The 19196-nt window shown below is 44.4% G+C and overlaps 1 protein-coding gene across 3 annotated transcripts in view; it reads left to right on the top strand.

Annotated features, from left to right (window-relative positions):
* Nucleotides 1-19196, top strand: part of ZNF827 (zinc finger protein 827) — a 174268-nt gene that overhangs the window by 77299 nt on the left and 77773 nt on the right. For all 3 annotated transcript variants that reach the window (XM_080671755.1, XM_080671756.1, XM_080671757.1), the window contains exons 6-7: nucleotides 10700-10939; nucleotides 13281-13338. In XM_080671755.1, the coding sequence (XP_080527881.1) occupies nucleotides 10700-10939; nucleotides 13281-13338 (298 nt within the window). The remainder of the gene's footprint in view (nucleotides 1-10699; nucleotides 10940-13280; nucleotides 13339-19196) is intronic.

Genomic DNA, 19196 nt, shown 5'->3' with positions numbered 1-19196 from the left:
AAGCCCCATTTTGAGCACCAGGGATACGAAGGCAAACAGCACCGTGCCCTTTGCTTCATGGAGCCTGCATTCTCCTCCCATCCCATCTATTGGAACCCACTTCTCTCTCTTGTTAGTGCCTGGGTCCTAGTCTCTGTTGTTCAGGCATGTTCTGCTCTCTGCTCCATGCTTACCGGCCCTTCCCTGCCTGCTAGAAACATCGACCAATAAAGGCTATGTAGTCAGGATGTCTCAACAGAGATACAGACCTTTGTGACATGACTCAGTAAGATTTAGCACCACCAAAGAAAAGTACTTTAAATTTGTCTGCATATATTAAAGCCCTTTAACCACCTGTTAGTGGAAAATACTTTAAAAGTTTTGTAAAACTCTCAATAATTAAATAAAACTCTTTGCTTGCTCCTTCTTCTCTTTAGGCATTAAGGACCCCCTCTGCCCTTTTCTCCCCTCTTTGTGCAAAAGGCACCTGACAAGAGATGGACCCTGCTTTTTGGTAATTTTTTATGTCAGCAGGAATTCTATTGAATCTTTCAGGAATTTTGTTTAAAACCGACATGCACACCCCTCCTTATCATTCAAGTTCATGGAAAGATAGAGGAAGGCTTATTAATCATAACAAATGAGGTGAACAGGGCTTAGGTTTATTAAATGGCAAAGGATAATGATGTTAAATAGCTTTAAGGTTAGATCAGATATTTTAATTGACCCTATTTCTTTTTTTTAAATGTGAGACAAGGAAAGTATATTCTGGACATTAGATGAAAAATAGGTTAATTTTTAAAAAATGAGATCATTTGGAATGTTACCAAATGGCAGACATACAGTTTAAATGCACCTCTTTAGCTAATTTCCAGTGAAATCATCAAATGAAAAGAAAACAAGATGATTGGGAAAGGTTTTACATTAACACCGGGACTCAGAGTTCAACGGCTAATGCCTGAGCCACTCCACATGATGGCTGGTTGCAGAAGTTGATCTCCCAGGGCCCCCAATACTCTTGATTGTCATTTGGAAAGGAGTGAAAGGGACAACAGTGAAATGTAATGGAGACATTCTGACTTGTGACTATTTGAGAGACCTTCCTTTGTGTCACAGGAACCTCCCACATAGCTTCACGCTAGGCAGTATCTTACCCAGAATCAAGTCCAAAACCTGTGCTGCAACCTTGGGCCCAGTTTTGTGGCCAGTCTGAAAACATTAGCAAAGGCCCAGGTATCTCAGCCAAGGACCCGTGGCATTGCTTCTGGAATAGGGGATGCGAATGAAGACTGACTTAAAAATCCACAGATGAAGAAAGCATCTAGTACTTAAAGCTGATGGAAAATATGTCCCTTGGACCCCTGAAAGAGAACTTCCAGATCTCACTAACTCTTTATTGCCTTTAAAGTTCGAGTTCCATTTTTAGGGCATATTTGTTCTTTGCAAATTCAGAACAATTAGTGAAATGGAACACCTGGGGCTGCTCATTGTGTGCTTTTAAGAACTTGATTCTAAGTTGACCCCCTGCTTACTTCTGTCTGATTGTGGATTCTAGCATGCATAGCTGATTCTTCAATGTTCGTTATTTCTCCTTCTTAAGTCACCAGGTAGCATACTGATAATAGAAGGCAAACGCTGGTTAATTAATAATTTTGGTGATCCAATTCAAAAGGTCAAGTCTGATAAAGTATCTTATAATTGTTTCAGGAATCAGAAAGGTGTGTGTGCGTGTGTGTGTGTGTGTGTGTGTGTGTGTGTGTGTGTGTTTGTGGGAAGGAGCATACAAAAAACCTAGCCTCATCATTTTAACAGAATCCTCCTAATGTTTAGATTACTGTGAAGACTGGTTTTACCACCTGGAAAGATGATTTAATTTACCAGTAATTAATTGATTGTTTAATGCATTATTTAATTTTGTGCAAATTTTAGTTTGTCTTTCTTTTAGACATTGAATTGGTCTCGTGGTTTGCTCAGTTCTGGGTAAACGTGGTGTGTATGCATGTGTGTGTGTGTGTGTGTGTGTGTGTGTGTGTGTGTTGTGTATTGGAGGTCATTATTGGGCTCCTCTGTTGAGGAATACTATTTTTTTTTTCTTTTTAATTCAGGGAGGAAGAAAGTTCAGTTCCCTATCCCACACCATTAGCACCCCTGCCCACTGTGCCTATTATCCTGTGGACCATGTGTTTTGTCCATTCCAGGGAATTAATCTCCCATTCCACTCTTCCAAGAAGAGGGGGCTGGAAAATGCTGTTCTTGAAGGTTCTCGGATATTAGAAGAACCAGACAAAAGTCTGCCTCACCACTGGTTCCTCTCATGGAGAAAGTTTCCTCACTTTCTCCCCAGGAACAGATGACCAATATGTCTATTAGGGAAAGTGGGTAACTGACCAGAGCCTGTGCTTCCTCTGCAGCGTGGCAGCCCCCGTGGGAAAGGTTCAGCTTCGGATTTCATTCCTCAGAGCAGGACTGGGAGCCTCTCCCCACTGGGGACCACCGGACTCTGAGCACAGTGTAGATGAACCAAGGGCCACACCGTACAGGAGAATGAAATTTCCTGTATAACTCGGGTGGGGAAGCTCACAACAATCCAGTCCTTTAAAGAGCATGAAATGTGTCTCAGTTTGCATGTGCTGCTGTTCTGTGATAGCATGTAGAGTGAGGGACACAGCCCACACGTAGTGTGAGGGAAACGCTTCGCTCCCACCTGAGACCAACTCTGATGCACAGCTTCTGTGGAGTAGCATTTCCAACTAGGCCTGCATCCTTGCCTCTCCCTGTGCACCAAGGAAACCCAGCCCAACTCTTCATTCCATTTCGATTTGGGCAAAGGCAAAATCAAGTAAGAGAAAACGAAGGGAGAAGGCCGCGCACCTTTACCAGATGGCAGGCCCTGCGATAGGATGCTGCAGTGTGATCTCACTTCTTGCTCCTGGTCCTTTGTTTCACTTCGCTTCCCTTCAGCCTACCCGGTTACTCACAGAGTGTTAAGGTATGACCCCGGCGCCTACAGGGATCGTTTTATACCTGGACAATGTTTTTATGCCCAACCAAGAACTTTGTGTCTTTGAGGACGGCAGGTTGGAGAAGAAAGATTTTTAACTTTTCTGATGGATAGGAATATCCCTCTAGAAAGTGAGTTGTTCCCACACGGCATAGTTGCCATTGCTTCTAGAGGCTCTTTGAAGCTTCTCATTATTGTAAAACACGTCTAGTTCAGGACTGTGACAGTGAGCAGTCTAGAGAGAGAGGCCACTTATTACTGTCTATCTCAGTGCCCTTGCTGGTGCTTTGTCCTGTAACATGTGTGAGTGTCTGTGGCGGACTGGGGGCCAGGAGAGGGAGCATAGCATTGCACGCCTTCTGCCAGCAATGCTTCAGGTGACTACTGTGCACTAAGCATATCGCATGTGCCAGGCCCTGTGCACAGTCTTGGGGATGAAAGATGAATAAGCATCTAGTTCTCCCGGAGAGCTCAGTCCAGAGGGAAACGAACGCATAAATGATCATTGCAGTGACCACAGTATGCAATGTCAGTACAATGCAGAGGTAGAGAGCAGGGAGAGCGCCAGTCAGGAGAGATAAAGGAATGCTGCTCACAAGGGACATCGAAATAGTTTTGGAATCTGAATAGGGTATTTAAGAAGGGGAAAAGGTGAGCATCCACATGGCACATCCAGGCAAGTGGGAACTTTCAGTGCTGGGGGAGCGTGAAGGCACGTGGAAGAGTGCTGAGAGCGGCGCAGGGACACCAGGGGGCTGGGCTGCTGTGGGACAGAAACTAAGGGAAGGCATTATGGTAAGGGGACCGCAACCCAAGGGTGGGAATGGAGCGGTGCTGGGGGTCGGGGAAGGCGGGAAGCAGGAGGCTCCTGTGGGGGTGCCTGTAAAACTCTCCCTTTTCTCTGGGCTGCCATGGCACACACCATGATAGACCTCTTTTCTCCACCTCTTTTCCTCACTTCTTTTCTTCCTCCTCCTCTCTAAGCGTAAAGGTAGCACTTCCACCTGCCCACATGCTCTTCACTGGCTGACCCCACCCAGTCCCCGGATTCAGATGACCCCTGCCCGGTGTATCGCTGCGGAGTCTTCTGCTGCCTGCGAGCCATCAGGAAGCCCACTTCCTGCAGGAATCATAAACACTTCGCCAAAACAGAACTAAAAATTTCCCTTTGTCTTTTCCCCCAACCCAACTTTTTGTATTCCTACTCCTATTAGTACCATCTTCCAAATCTCAAGGCTTCAAAGTCATGGAATTATTTTTTGCAATCCCACTACCCTCTGTGCAGGCCGTGTACAAAGTTTCTTCATAATTTCTCCCACATTGGTCCCTTCATTCTCCCTTCAGATTCTTCGCCACCAATTCCTCCCCGTTCAACCTCTGGACTGTCTCGTGCATTTTTCAGTCCTCACGACCATTGGTCAGGCCCTCATCATCTCCATGCTTGGATGAGACAATGTGCTCCCTCCATTCCTTCTGAAATGCACCCTGACCATGTCTCACACACACACACACACACACACACACACACACACACACACACCACCCCCTGTGCACACCTCCCCTATCAGTGCAGGCTTCTGGACCCAGGACCTAAGAGCCCCCATCTGCCCCTACCTACCTCTCTAATTTTATTTCTGACACTCTTAGTTAAACAGTATGTCAAATGGAAGACTTGGCTTCGGCATCAAGGTTACAGTAGAAGAATCTTTTTTAAAAAGAACTCACCAGAGTTAGAAAATAGATGATGGGTGCAGAGGTTGGTAGAAAGGGAAATGGGGAGACAGTGTTTAATGGGTAGAATCTCATTTGGGGAAGACAAAGCATTTTGGAGGTGGATGGTGGCGATGCCCGCACAACAATGGGATCTGCTTAGTGCTATGGACTGCACACTTAAAAATGGTTATCCCGGCCAGCGTGGCTCAGTGGTTGAGCATCGACCTATGAACCAGGAGGTGACAGTTCGATTCCCAATCAGGGCACATGCCTAGGTTTCGGGCTCGATCTCAGTAGGAAGGTGTAGGAAGCAGCTGATCAATGACTCTTTCTCATCATTAATGCTTTTATCTCTCTATCTTTCTCCCTTCCTCTCTGAAATGAATAAAAATATTTTTTAAATTAAAAATATTTAAAATGACAAATTTCATGTTATGTATCTTTTATCCCCTCCCCACCCCACACACAAACTCTTGAACCTCTTGTCCAAGTTGAGAGAATATAAAAGCAAGAGGTTATTGAAGTTTGGGGCAAGAGGATCGTGGAGAGAACTGTGCTGCAATTCCCCCGCTGCAGGGGAAGGGGATGGATGCAGGGAACCGGCCGCTCACCCCAAATCTAGAGAGCGTGGCTTAAAGGACACATCTAGGCAGTCTGCCGTGTGCTGTCCTCCGTTGGGGAGCCTGGTGGATTGGTGCCTAACGCCTGCCTGGGAAATCTAGACGGTGAGACACGGGGGTGGGGGGGCAGCCACTTTGGTGGCTGAGTGTGCTGCATGGGGCCTGAGCTTGCCCTCGTTGTCTGGTCAAATAAAAGGCACTGTTTCCTGTGACCCTGACAGAGAATAGGTTCCCACAAGAGGGCTGGCATCGTGGACATTGATTTAAATGCTGTCCAGTGGGGCTGCCGAGAGAATTGATGGTCCCTCAACCCAACAGGAGCTGGGAGTGAACAGGTGTGTTCCTAGGGTCAGTGGAAGAAATGAGTGACCCCGGCAAGAGGGAGTTCAATCAGGTGAAGGGAAGTGCAGGGGAGAGACCAAAGATCTCCAAGACCCCATGCACATTCTAGAGCAGGGAGTGAAGTAAGGCCTTTATCATCACTCACTTCTCCTCCCTCCCCCTAGGCTTCTAGCCCTTCTCTGGGGTCTGCAAGGGCAGCTGGTATGTTGGGTAGAAGGCTCTAGGAGGGGCGAAGCCCACCACACTCTCCCCTCCCCAGGAAACAGGTAACCAGTAGACTCCTCCAGACAACGGGAAGGACAATCCTCGAAGGAAGGTTGAACTGTGAATTAACGCGTGGGATTGGGTCTTCTGGATTCTGAATCAAGACTGTTTTGCTGTTTAAAGGGGTTTTAAGGCTTTGTATCATCTAAGAAGTATCAGGTATGGGCCTGCCTGAGCTTTCCCCCAGGGAGAGGGGAGGAACTCTTCCTACCAGGCAGGTTTAAAGAGACAATGAATGACAAAACCTAAGAGTTGCTGTTATGTTTACACCCTATGACTCCTGCTTATTCAAGGTGCCAGTTCCACCTCAGTATGGGACCCCCAGCCAAACCAGACAACGATATTCCCCGAACATCCCAGGAGGAGTGCAATTCCACCTCTGTGCTTTGGTTTACAGTCTTCCTTGACTCCTCTTCCCACACTGTATTTTTTAATGTTACTTCTTGCATTAGAGGGCTGTTTGTACTTGTCTGATCTTTCATTTAGTTTTAAACTGCTTGAGGGAAAGAACTATGTCTTATTTACCTCTGTATCCCACGCATCATATATCATAGTATTTAGCACATGTAGACATTTGAAAAAGATTATAGAATGACCAAATGACTAGTGAGTGAAATAATACCATTTGATGGCTGGTATGCATTATGCTTATGAAGGTAGAAAAGACAGAATTATTGCATTCTCATTGCCCTCTTTTCCCCCCATTGCCAAGCAGCATTTGGAGAGGGTGTATCTGAATCACAGACCAACTTTTCCGATACTGCCTACACACACAGTATTCTAAACACATCTAAAGAGGACTTATCAGCTTTTTTATGGGCGTATATAATTTTTTTCATTTTTTTTTTAATTTAGATAAATGACAAAATGTTCATATTTTTAATTGAAAAATTACAGAATACAAGTAAGCATTGCAATCAACAGTCACCTGCAAACCACCTCCCAGGCATAAACTACTGTTAACGCGGTCTCTCATCTTTTTCCGTGTGCCAATTTCTTTCTTGGAATAACAGGATAGGTCACTTGGGGTAAAATTAATATTTGTCCTGTTATTTTAGGAAGAGATTCTAAAAAAAAAAATTATCATGTGCCTGGAGAAGGAGGATGATGGATAAGAGTAAAACCCTGGATGTGTAGACCTGTCCCTGAGAGTGGGAGTCAAAGCTAAGTCAGTGACATGATTCATTCAACCATTGTTAGGTTCCAACACCCCAAGCTAAAGAGGGAGAGCTGGCCTGGGGACCAAGTGGGATCTATAGCAAACAACTTGCTCCTAAGTCAGCCTGCCCCCTGCATTCTAGGCCAGTCTGCCCCACACCTGGCTGTGATGGTGATGAATACACTGGGAGCTGGAGCTACAGCTTTAGAGAAAGGAGAGTGGGAGACGGGGGAGGGGGGAAGAGGTTATAAGGGGGATATGGTGATGACAGGAGACTTGACTTGTGGTGAACACACAACACAATATACAGAAGATGTATTATAGAATTGTACACCTGAAACTTATATAACTTTATTAACCATTGTCACCCAAATAAACTCAATGAAAAACAAAAACAATAAGCTAAAACTCTTGAAGACCTTTTTCTTTCTTCCTTAAAGCCCTGGGTGTTGATTGAATTTGGGAGGAGGGGTTTGAAAACTAGACTGTGGAAAAAACTTTATAGCAATTATCTTCAGTTGGGGTGATTTTGATCCCCAGAGAACACTGGCAACGTCTGGAGTTATTTGTGGGGGTCACAACTAGGGGAACAGTGACACTGGTATCTAGTGGGTGGAGATCAGGGTTGTCCATAAATATCCTACAATGCATCGCACACCCTCCCACAACAAAGAAGTACCTGGCCCCCAATGTCAGCAGCGCTGAGGTGGAGAAACCCTGCTTAAAACAAGAAGGCAAGAAAACATTTGGCAGCAATGCCTAGAAGAGCAAGGACTATAAAAATATTTCTTGCATTACTTCTCACTTGCCCATTGAGATGTCAGTTTGAAAGCTCTTCTCCGTGAGTTTCGAGTCCATCGGTAGATTAAGAATGCTAAAGGATGTTATCAGTGGCCAGTGTTTTATGCATTTTTGAAAGGTCAAGGGTTGTCATAAGAAAGGGCAGAAAGTACTTCATGGAAATCATACTTGAAATTATCCCAAGTAGCTTTTAAAAACGATTTCATTAAATTCAGTGGTGCAAATAGCCAAGTGGTTTTTAATCCAGGAGCAAAGCTGGGGAAAGGTGTGAGCGTGTGCATGTGTGTGTGTATGTTGCGGGGTGGGGGTGGGGGAGAATAATGGAGCTTCTTTCTAGCTTTGCTCTGTATGCTGTTGAGATTTATTTACTTTTTAACTAAATGAATCTCTTTGTAGTATTCCCTTGTGTTTGTCTTCAGGCTTGAGAGTGACTTGCAGGGTTCAGAGACATCATGATGTACCTGTGACACTTACCCCACTGTTTATTTTCCATATTAAAAATAAAAGCACTTCGAGGGAAGACAAAGAGGGAAATGTGTTTTGTGGTGCAGCGGTGGGTGACCCGGCTAGAAGTCAGGATGGCTGTCAGGTCACCAGAACCTAAGAGGGCAGGGGGGTGTGGTCGGTACTCGAGGGAGAATTAGGTGGACTGGAATAGAGGCATGGGAGCTAAGCATGTAACTTGCAAAGCTTTGTATTCCTTTTTTAAAGCGTGATTGAATCAGGAAATGTGGCTTCGCAGACAGAGATAAAACAGCTTGGCAGAGTTAGGGGGAGGGGGAGGGGATCTAAATTAAGTATAACAGTTGCCTGCAGTTTAGTTGCTGACAAAAAACAAGTCGTTTTCCCTGAGAAGCATGTGTAATCTGTCAAAAGGGGGGAAAAAGAACAATTAGCACCCTTCTTACATAAGAGCTTATTGATAGCACCATATGAATTTTAATCATTTAATTAAAAATGTTCCTCTATCTTCTTCATTGCAAATCAATAAACTCTACATGTCCCTGACTTTCACTTGTCTCATACTTAGCAAGAAAAGCATAGCTTTCTCTGACCACCCAGTGTACAGCAATGAGATTTTCCCCTTTATATCCCCTGGCTGTCCCATAGATCAACATCTGCTTTATATTTTTCTTATTGCTCTATCTATCTATCTATCTATCTATCCATCCATCCATCACCAAACACCACAAACTTGGTAGCTTAAAACAACAGAAATGTATTCCCTCGTGGCCTAGGGGCCAGAAGTTTGAATCTGAAAGCTCTAGGGGAGAATCTTTCCTTCCCTCTTCCAGGGTCTAGGGGCCCCAGGCAATCCTTGGCTTGTGGCTGCATAACTTCAGTCTCTGTCTCAGTGTCTCAGTGCTGCTTTCATAGAACACCATGGACCAGGTGGCTTGTAAACGACAGAGATTTATTTCTCATCGTTTTGGAGGCTGGGAAGCCCAAGATCAAAGAGTCCTAGTATTTGGTGTCTGTGAGGACCCTCTTCCTGGTTCATAGACAGGTGTCTTTTTACTATGTCCTCACATGGTGGAAGTGGTGAGGGAGCTCTCTGGGGTCTTCTTTGTAAGAGCACTAATCCCACTCATGAGGACTTCACCCTTGTAACCTAAACACCTCCACAGGCCCCACCTTTAAATACCATCTAACTGGGGCTTAGGTTTCAACATATACATTTGGGCGGGGCACTGTGTCTGTCTTCCCATGGCCTTTCCACTGTGTCTGTGTCTTGTCCTCTTCTGTCTGTTATGAGGACACTTGTCATTGGATTTAGGGCCTACTGGATTATCCAGGATGACCTCATCTTGGGGTCCTTAACTTAATCACGTCTGCAAATACCTTTTTTCATAATAAGGTTACATTCACAGGTTCCTGGTGTTAGGACATAGATATATCTTTTGGGAGGTCACCATGCAATTCACTACTCTGTCTATCTGTCTGTCTGAGTTCTTTTTGTTTTTTGTTTTCTGGAATGCTGAGTACACAGTAGTCACTAATAAATGCTGATTGATTTGAAACTTATTTGTGGCGGCCTTATTTTAAAGTGACCCAAATTAATGGCTGGGCTAATTGCCTCACCTTGTTTCAAAGATATTCTGCCATTAGCTCGAAGGGACACCTGGACACAAAGGCACTCCAGCCTTGCAAAGGGAATGTGTGTTTCAGACTAGAGACCACACATATAACAGTCACACCGAAAGTAAGCACAGTCCGTAAATTGAATCGTTATTATAACCTGTAAGAGTGCTGTTTTTCTAAGTGTTAATCCTTGGGCTGCAATTAACTTCCTAGGTGGTCTTGAGGATTACTACCTCCCAGCAAGGTGTAAACGTTTTAGTTGAATCAACTGAATTTATCCTTTATTAATTTGGGTGCCCTAGAAGAGAGAGAGAAAAAAATCATCAGAACTTTAAAAATAGGGGGAGAGAGTCATTATATTAATATGCTAGCTCTAATTTGATGCATGGAAATTAAGTTTTAAAGCAAAGACAGATAGACACCATCCTCTCTGTAGATTCTGGAAACAGCATGGCCAAGAGGAAGGGACCCTGAGTTCTAGATCAGGAGACTTAGGCCTGGCTCTGCTGCTATTTGTGTGGCCTTGGGCAAGTCACTTAGTTTTCCAGGCTTCAGTTGCCTACTTTTTCAGGAAGCCCAATGGGTTAAACTAGTAGTTTTTCCAACTACCTTCCAGTGTGCCATTTCATCCTCCTCTAAACCCCAGCCTCATTGTTCTCTCCGAGATCAGAAAACTGGGGTTGGTTCCAAATTAAGAAACTCTGGTGTTTTTGTTTCTCTTCATGCACCTGCTTGCAGCGGAAAGCTACAAGGAAAGCCAGGCCGTGAAGATTAAAGAGGAACCCATGGAGGTTGACATCCAGGACTCACATGTCTCCATATCACCCAGCCGGAATGTTGGCTATAGCACTTTAATCGGGCGAGAGAAAACCGAACCCTTACAGAAGATGCCAGAGGGCAGGGTGCCCCCAGAGAGGAACCTCTTCAGTCAGGACATCTCTGTGAAGATGGCTTCCGAGCTCCTGTTTCAACTGTCAGGTATGTTTGCGTGCAGGAAAATGTCAGTAATTGGGAATAATTGTGAGGAAAGCCGCTCAAAGTAAAAAGACCCATGTGATAGAATTTGTTTTTAGACAGAAATCAATTTCGTTCCTTGGATATGCCTACCGCAACTCAAACTCAGCTAATAAAAGGTTGCCAAGTTGAACTCCTGCCAAACTTTCTTTAATAAATAGTTAAGAATCGTTTGAAATTAGAACTCTATTCAATCCTGTGCAAATGATCCCTGTTGACTAGGCTACACGTCTCACCTCTAATTTTGTTTAGGCAGTTGATCTGATTAACAGCCTTTTTTTTTTTTTCTAATGTGCAAAAGATAAACTTCAGTTTACTCCAACAGTGACTGAATTACCATGAATTCCAAATTAGTGTGGTCTGAATTAATGAGATTGTACTGTATCTCACAAAAAAAATATCAAGGAAAGGAAAAAGCATAAGTTGAAGGGTGCGGATTCTTTCTGGCTCTAGCCTAGTAGAAGGTTTTCTGTAAACCAACTGTGTCTACTTCAAATACTTGGAATTCAAAAGTGCAGTAATTACCAGCTCGGCTAAGGGTCTAGATAGAATAGCTGAGAGTTCTAGTACCTACATTTTTCCCTTTGTTAATTCTTTCAAACTGCATACTTCTGTCCTTAACAGATTGTCTGAACATGATTGAGGCTGATGATACGAACACATATTAGATTTAGACTTACATAGAGATACCTCCCTTGTCCACAGTCAAGTCTATATATTGAAGTCCATGCATCAGTAAGGTTTGTTACTAAGGTTGTGACAGAGCTCTTTGTGACAGATAACAAATTTAAAGCACCCATTAAATGCCTCATTGTTTAAGTATTCACTTGTTTTCCCCGCTAAGAAAAATACCTGGAAAGAGAAAAGAAGCTAGATTCCGTGTGCCACCATGATAGTCCACCTTCCATTGGCCCAGTCACAACCCCCACACCTGTGATACTATAGTTGGTGCCGAAAATGGAAGCCTCCGGGTTCTCAATCAAGGACTGTATTTGTGCAGAGTTCTGCCGTGGTAGAAATAGTTCATTCTGTCTACTTAATAGGACACAGATCTTTGCAAGCTCCAAAACGTGCAAGGTGCTTTTTTTCTTATAGGCTTAAAAATCTCTAAAAACTGTATAACTTGGAAGATGATTTAGAAGTTACAATTGGCAAAAGTGGGGCTTGTGAGGTTCTTTTCAGAGTCTCGTCTCTGAGAGTCCATTATCACAGTCTGCTATCAGCTCGAAACTTTGTGTCTGAGAGTTCTCACTCTGGCGCTGCCACAACTGCCCGGGTGACCTCAGGCAAGTCATTTAGCCCCGATTTCCTGCTTTCTAAAAGAACACTGCCTGGGAATCTAAATTCACCCTCATTGTCACTGGTGAGTGGACAGAAAGGAATTGTCCCCGCAAACTGGCGTGCGGCAGCTCCAGACTCTTGTTACAGAGCATGGGACAGATGTGGTACATCTTTGTTGAAATTTCCCCCCAAATCCGTTAAGATTAGGTGGGGTTTTTTTGTTTTTGTTTTTTTTTAGTTGTCCTGATGTTGAAACCTGAAACCCTTGTAGAGTTGGCCAGGTTTTCTCTAGACACTTAAAAGAAGCCATTGAGAGCTGTGACAGTCAGGGCAGAATCTTCACATTTGAACTGCGTAGGGGAGGCCGGAGTTCAGCTTTTGTGTTCTTGAAAGCTAATTAAATAATTCCTGACAGCTGGTAGAGATGGACCTCAAGACAGAGGCAGGGAGAGTCTACCTCTTCTTGTCTAATGATAGTTTGTGTCCCGTGTGACATTTATCAGCACCAGCGCTCGGTGGCTGCAGCACACAGAGGTCTTACGGCTGTTTTTATATCCCCTCTCACAAAGGGGCCGACAGTACAGAATGCACAAAGGTTGCCATCGAAGTCAGGAGCGGAACAGTTGCAACAATGGCAGTTTTCCTGCTGAATCAGAGGGAAGCAGAAATTTTCAGCTGGGGAAAGATCCAGTAGAAATAACTATCTTTGTGCACAAGTGTGTGTGTGTGTGTGTGTGTGTACATGTACTTCCTCAGGCCTAATTAAAAGCAGACAACATGCTTGAATGTTGTTGGTAACTGTTCCCTTTGATTTGTTTTTAATCATATTTTTGTGGATGCTATCTACATGCTTCTGATGATGGTCTTTACCAATGAGACAGGGAGGGTTCGGCTGTTTAAAAGAGAAAACAAAAAGAAAACCACAAGAGAGAAATAGTGAGGCTCTTTCGGCTGAAGCCTTAAAGACACAAGTTGTGTGTGAATGACCGTCCTAAGAGATGTGTTTCATTCTTTCTCCTTCCAGAAAAAGTGAGCAAAGAGCACAATCACACAAAAGAAAACACCATCCGCACGACCACCAGGTAGGTGCTTTATGTGAACACCCACGTCGAACATTGTTCCCCAAACCATGTTCCCCCACTGGGTTCGAAGCAGTTATGCCCTTGACCACCATATTGTGTGAGAACTTTGGTTGGTGGAAACAATACAGCAAGCGATGACACTAAGGGGGGGACCATTCGTATTGATCATACATCCTAGAGGGGTCCTTTGCTGGGGAGTCCCCTTATGCTTCTGTGTTCTACTCCTGACAGTCACTTTGGGAAGCAGGTATTATTTTCCTCTTGGCAGAAGTTTCTGGACCTGAGAGTGTAATGGGTGGCCCAGCAGAGGCTGGGAGCTGGGTCTGCATCTCAGGACAGCCCTGCTCGGGTGGAGACCAGTGCTCACTGCAGCTGCTCCTACGTAGGTCTGAGGCCATGGGCTGATAATCTGTCACCAAGGAAATCCAGCGTTTTATCTCACGGTATTAGTAGGAGGGCAGAAAAGGTACAAAGCAGAAGAAAGACAATGCTTTAAAAAAAACTTGCAGGAAAGCTGATATCGCTAACAACTGTGGGTAAGGAAGCTTGCCATTGGCTACAGGCAGTTTGAGGAGGTCGGCCAGAGTGGGCATCCCAGTCAGGCTGCCAAATAGAAGGAACCAGCCAGTGCTGCTGGCCATCGGACGCTGAGCTGCTGAGGGGAGCGCCAGCAAGCGCAGACCCCGCCGCTGCGGATGAGCTGCTCCGGGGAGATGCGAAGGCTTTAAGTCAAAGAACTTAGCTTCCCTGAACAAAGTTGGGTGCTCCCTAATGGGAGCGTTGATTAGCTTTGTGCCTTTAATTCTTGCAACAAAAGACAAACGATGTTTTTCTCTTTGATGTGGTCTGGATTGACCTCAGCAACATCAGGCACATGGAAGGGGCTCAGTCAAACCTTACCTGAGTTGTGTTTTCTTTTTCATTCAATGAATTGGAATTGAAGAACACCACACATCATACAGTAATAATGAGCACAGAGCCAGCCTGCCTCACACAGAGGTGACAGAGTGTTAGGGAAGGAACCTCCCGCTAACAGAACAGGAGAGTGGTGTTAGCCTGGTCTCCACCGATAAGGACACGGCGGGGAAATGGGTTTGGCCGGTGGAAAGTCTATTTCCTCAATGAAGTGGGATGCTCAGATAGGACACGTGGGCTACTGTAGATCCCAGCCTACCTTCTCCCTGCAATCTGAAAACTATTTAGTGTATGTGCTTGTGTCTGTGGGTTAAACACATGAAACTGGTCATATTGGTACACATCGAAAGGTGGCAGGCTACAAATAGTAAATGTTCCTTTTCATTGGCTTCCATGGGCTTCTCGCAGTGTCCTGGGCCAAGTTCCCTGGCAGCAGAGCCCGAGAGGAGTGTGGCCGTGGAGGGCTTTATCGAGGAGTGTACTCTCCAGAGGCTGCGGGGAAGTGACGGGGCAGGAGAGGAAGGCGAGGTCACTGAGCAAGCATGCGGTTGTAGCTGGATTCGCGCTTCAGCTCTGTCCTACCGTGAATTCTGGAAGGTGAACTGCATCAGAGTGAATCCTGCCTTGAGGCAAGGGGGCAGCCCATAGTATTCACAGACTTCAGCAGGGGCAATTGTGACCTCCCCAGGAGGGGGTGCGGATGGTGAGGACAGTGAGCAGCCCACACTCCCAGCAACTCGGAGAGTGCACGGGGTGCGGGGGAGAGGGGGCTGAGCAGGACCTCAGCAGCATCTCCCATGGAGGTCCTATGCTGCTCTTTAAGCTTACATTGTAATATTTATATCACAGAAAGGTGTGCGGCAAGACCACGTTATTTTATGCTTTTCAGGTGTTCTCTGGGAAGAGGGAAGAGGAGGTTTGAACCAGCCTCGTAGCCTTCATTGCCTTGGCTGGAGCTAGAGCATAATTACAGGACAGGAGAGAATGTCTTTTAGCCATTGGGCAAAAATGAAGCAATGCTTAAACCCTCCGCTTGATGGGAGCAAAAAGAAATCAGATCTTTTGCCCAAAGTAAAAGAAGAGGTGCTGCCTATAAACCCCTCCCCCACCCCACCCCATGAAATAGTGTTCAGAAATCAGTATTACAGAATTTTTGGTTTATTGTTTTTCTACAAAATCCTCAGTGTGTTTTTATTTTTCCTTTGAGTTGGCAACTTACTCAATTAGCTTCTCCTCACATAGGCCTCCTTTTTTACCTTTTCACCTCATTACTTCAGGTGAAATAGAATCAAGCTTCTCTGTGCCAAGAAATCCTCTTTAACCTGAGTTAACTGATAGCAGGGATGCAGGGGGGTGGGGGAGGGGTGTCAACTCTCTCCTTTTTTGAGTCCTGGTTTATTTCATATGCACAAGGTCAACTTATGGGTTATGTGTTAGGTAATATTTGGGATACTTTTCAGAAAGATCTGCATCATCTCCACATTCTCATATCTCCAGATTTGTAAGTACTTAGTGGGATGTTTGGTTAGTTATCGGATTTCTCATTTTTGATTTCCTAGAAGCCTCTGACTGTACAGAACAATGGCTCATGATTGGAATCAAGTTCCGAGTCTACCGTGTTTGCGCGTTGCCAGGCACATTTAAGATGGAGCATAATTTAACAGTGAAGGATAATGGGGAAGGGAAGCCCTGGGGTGCTGCTCCCAGGGAAGAATTCCGATCAAGCTCTTTCAAACACCAATGGATGCATGAGCTCCTCGCTTCTGTGACACCTCCCGCTCATGGGGTCTGACACCCGGGGGGATGAGGGGAGAGACGAGACAGGCCGCACTGAAGAAAGGAGCTGACTCTCTCCCCGTCCTCTATAAACCCATGGCTTCCCCCACAATGGTTTATCATTAGTGATCTTGACTCTCATTCTAACCACAAGAACTAAGGAAAAGTGTAGCCACCCTCTGTAGGTTGGCATTTCAATATGTGCCGACCAGTGAGACTTGGGGGTGCTGATTTCCCTGCCCGGGCACCAAGAGAACATGAAGCCGGTGGATGTGTTTACAGGGAACTCCCCATCCCACATGGGCCGTGATTACACCTCCCTCCTCATCAAACCCTCCCTGGTCCCAACTGTCCATTGGCAATCCGCTGTTTGTTAATACCTCTGTTATAAGGTGGGGAGATATGGAAAGAGAAAATGATGTTAGACAGCATTCCTTGTTAGCAATGTTTAAAAAGAGGCTTAGGTGAAGCTAAAGGTTGAAAATAATAACTTGCAAGTTCTGGATCATTGGCTCTCTGCCTTGTGTTTTGTTTTGTGTTTTTTTTTTTTCATTTGTTTGTTTGTTTTTAACTTTTACAATAGAGAATTTCAAAACTACAGAATGTACTCATCCTTCAGTTTGAACAATTATCATAACCCATATACTTTCATCCATCCTCTCCTTTTGGTTCCTTTCTCTCCCCTGGATTATTTTGAAACAAATCCCAGACATTTTAAGAACTGGTTTAAGAATTCCTTTTTTTTTTTTTAATCCTAAAAACTTAGATGCAGCTGCTTAAATTGGGATCATCTTCCCAAAAGTAAAGAGAAAAAACAATTACCAAAGTGCACCCACCATGTAAGCCAGGCAGAAAAAATCAATCTACTTAGCAGCCAGAATGATTGGCTCATATGGTCCTGCTCACCAGTGCCTTGACCTCACCCCTCTTCCCTCGTGCATGCCCTCCTCTGGCACCTCCATCGCATCAGTCCCTTGGTTGGGACATCACTGGAAATGCTAAAATAGTCATTCCTTTGCCTGTTTAACCTTAGAGTCTAGAAAATTCAATCCAAGTGTAAAGAAGCCCGTGTGTCTCCTTTGAGATAGTGTGTGGACAGAGTGTTCTTAACGCCATCCGACCTGACAAATGAGATGGGAAGGCAGGCCAGCCAGACCCATGAGAACAGAAGGCTTGAACCCTTAAGAGACTAACCAAATCCTGATTTTTCTGTTTCCTTCCCCCGCACAAGCCTGGATTCCACAGGGACCAGATAACCAGCTACTATGATCGTTTGTCGATGAAAATACATGAGGCATGATATCATAACCAGATCCCAAAGTTTAATGGAATAAAAAGAAGATCTCCATCTTCTGACATGGACCATCACCCAGCCAGGTGCAGGATAAGATCGAAATAGGAAAATGGAGCCCTAGAGTCAGAGTCAGATAGCTCCTGGCAGGTGAATTGGACATGCTCAATGTTGTGTAACACCATGGACTTCAAACAATGGCTGCCAAGAACCCTCTCTTGGTTATTTGTTCTTCTTCCCCCATTAATAATTCAGTGTCCCTGGGGATATAAGATTGCAGGCCTATAAGAAAAACTTCTCACACCTGGCACACTCTATTCCAAAAGCAAGGAAGTGTTTACCTGAATTGTCCTTTTCTCTCCCTCACTAGACAAAAAAGCAGAAGTGGGGAAAATCCAAGAAAGGGAGATTTATATCATGCTGTGCCGACCAACATTTAATTTGCACAATTTTCAAAATTGGAAATGCAGGCTATTTTTCTGTGATTTAGATAATGGCACTTACAGTGTTTACTGAGAAACATACGCATTTGGAAGTGTTCAATATAGAATTTCCCCATGTGAGGGTTTGGATGAAATGTCCTTAAATATTTATGATTCAGTAATAGAAATTGCACAAATTTGTAAAAATATAATGTGCTGCCTCAATTTGTGCAATTTTCCCTTTACGTTTTTTGAAAGGCACAAGAGAACAATGCTCCATTACCTTAAAAGTAAAAGATGACACACAGAGAACTCGGGATTAGACGGAGGCGATTAAGAAAACAGGAAAGGGAGCAAATGAAATTGGTGGTTTCTGAGTTGCTCTCCTTAGATTCTCTTAACCCTTTACAGTTTAAGGTTTTAAGATCAAATATGCTGAGAATTCTATTTTTAAAAAATGGAAATTACTGCTCATTTCATGGCGTCCCTTTGGTTAGGACAGTGGTCAGCAAACTCATTAGTCAACAGAGCCAAATATCAACAGTACAAGGATTGAAATTTCTTTTGAGAGCCAAATTTTTTAAACTTAAACTTCTTCCAACGCCACTTCTTCAAAATAGACTCGCCCAGGCCGTGGTATTTTGTGGAAGAGCCACACTCAAGGGGCCAAAGAGCCGCATGTGGCTCGCGAGCCGCGGTTTGCTGACCACTGGGTTTAGGATATTCAAGCTTTTTTAGTGAAGTCAAGGCTGTTGGTGGGCATTGCAACTCTTTTTAAAGTGTCCTTCCTCTAGCCTGTGGACCAAAGGGTCCCGGGTTTGATTCCGGTCAAGGGCATGTACATTGGTTGCAGGCTTCTCCCCGGCCTGGGCCCTCGTCGGGGTGCTTCCAGGAGGCAGCCAATAGATATGTTTCTCTCACACTGATGTTTCTCTCTGTCTTTCCCTCTCTCTTCCACCCTCTAAAAGATCAATGGAAAAATATCCTCAGGTGATAAATAAAGTGCCTTCCTCTAGACCAGTGGTTTCCGACCTTTTTTTTGGCCATGCCCCACCTAAGCAGCTCTAAAATCCTGATGTCCCTCTCCCCTGTGACATATTCTTATTCATGTGGAGGAAGCCTAAAAGGCCATTATCTTGGTCTAAAACAAACTTCCAAAGAACATGGCATCCATCAAAGAGAAAAATAAAAGAATGAAAGGACAGTTGAAGTACTGAGGAAGAAATCATTAAAAAAAATAATAATATGAAGAGATATGAAAAAAATAGCAAATAAGGTTTCAAAACATATAATAGAGAACTGAAATGCATAAATATGTCATACTATATATTTATATACTGTATATGAGGCCCCTAGAACCATAAGAAATGCAAAAAATTCACTGTTGATAACTCATGCTTGAATTGCCCCCCTTAAAAATCAAGTTGCCCCCCTGTGGGGCATGTGCCCCATGT

Source organism: Plecotus auritus, assembly GCF_963455305.1.
Source record: "Plecotus auritus genome assembly, chromosome: 6".
Classification (NCBI taxonomy): Eukaryota; Metazoa; Chordata; class Mammalia; order Chiroptera; family Vespertilionidae; genus Plecotus; species Plecotus auritus.
The sequence above is the reverse complement of the archived record's forward strand: the minus strand, read 5'-3'. Positions and strand labels throughout refer to the sequence as shown.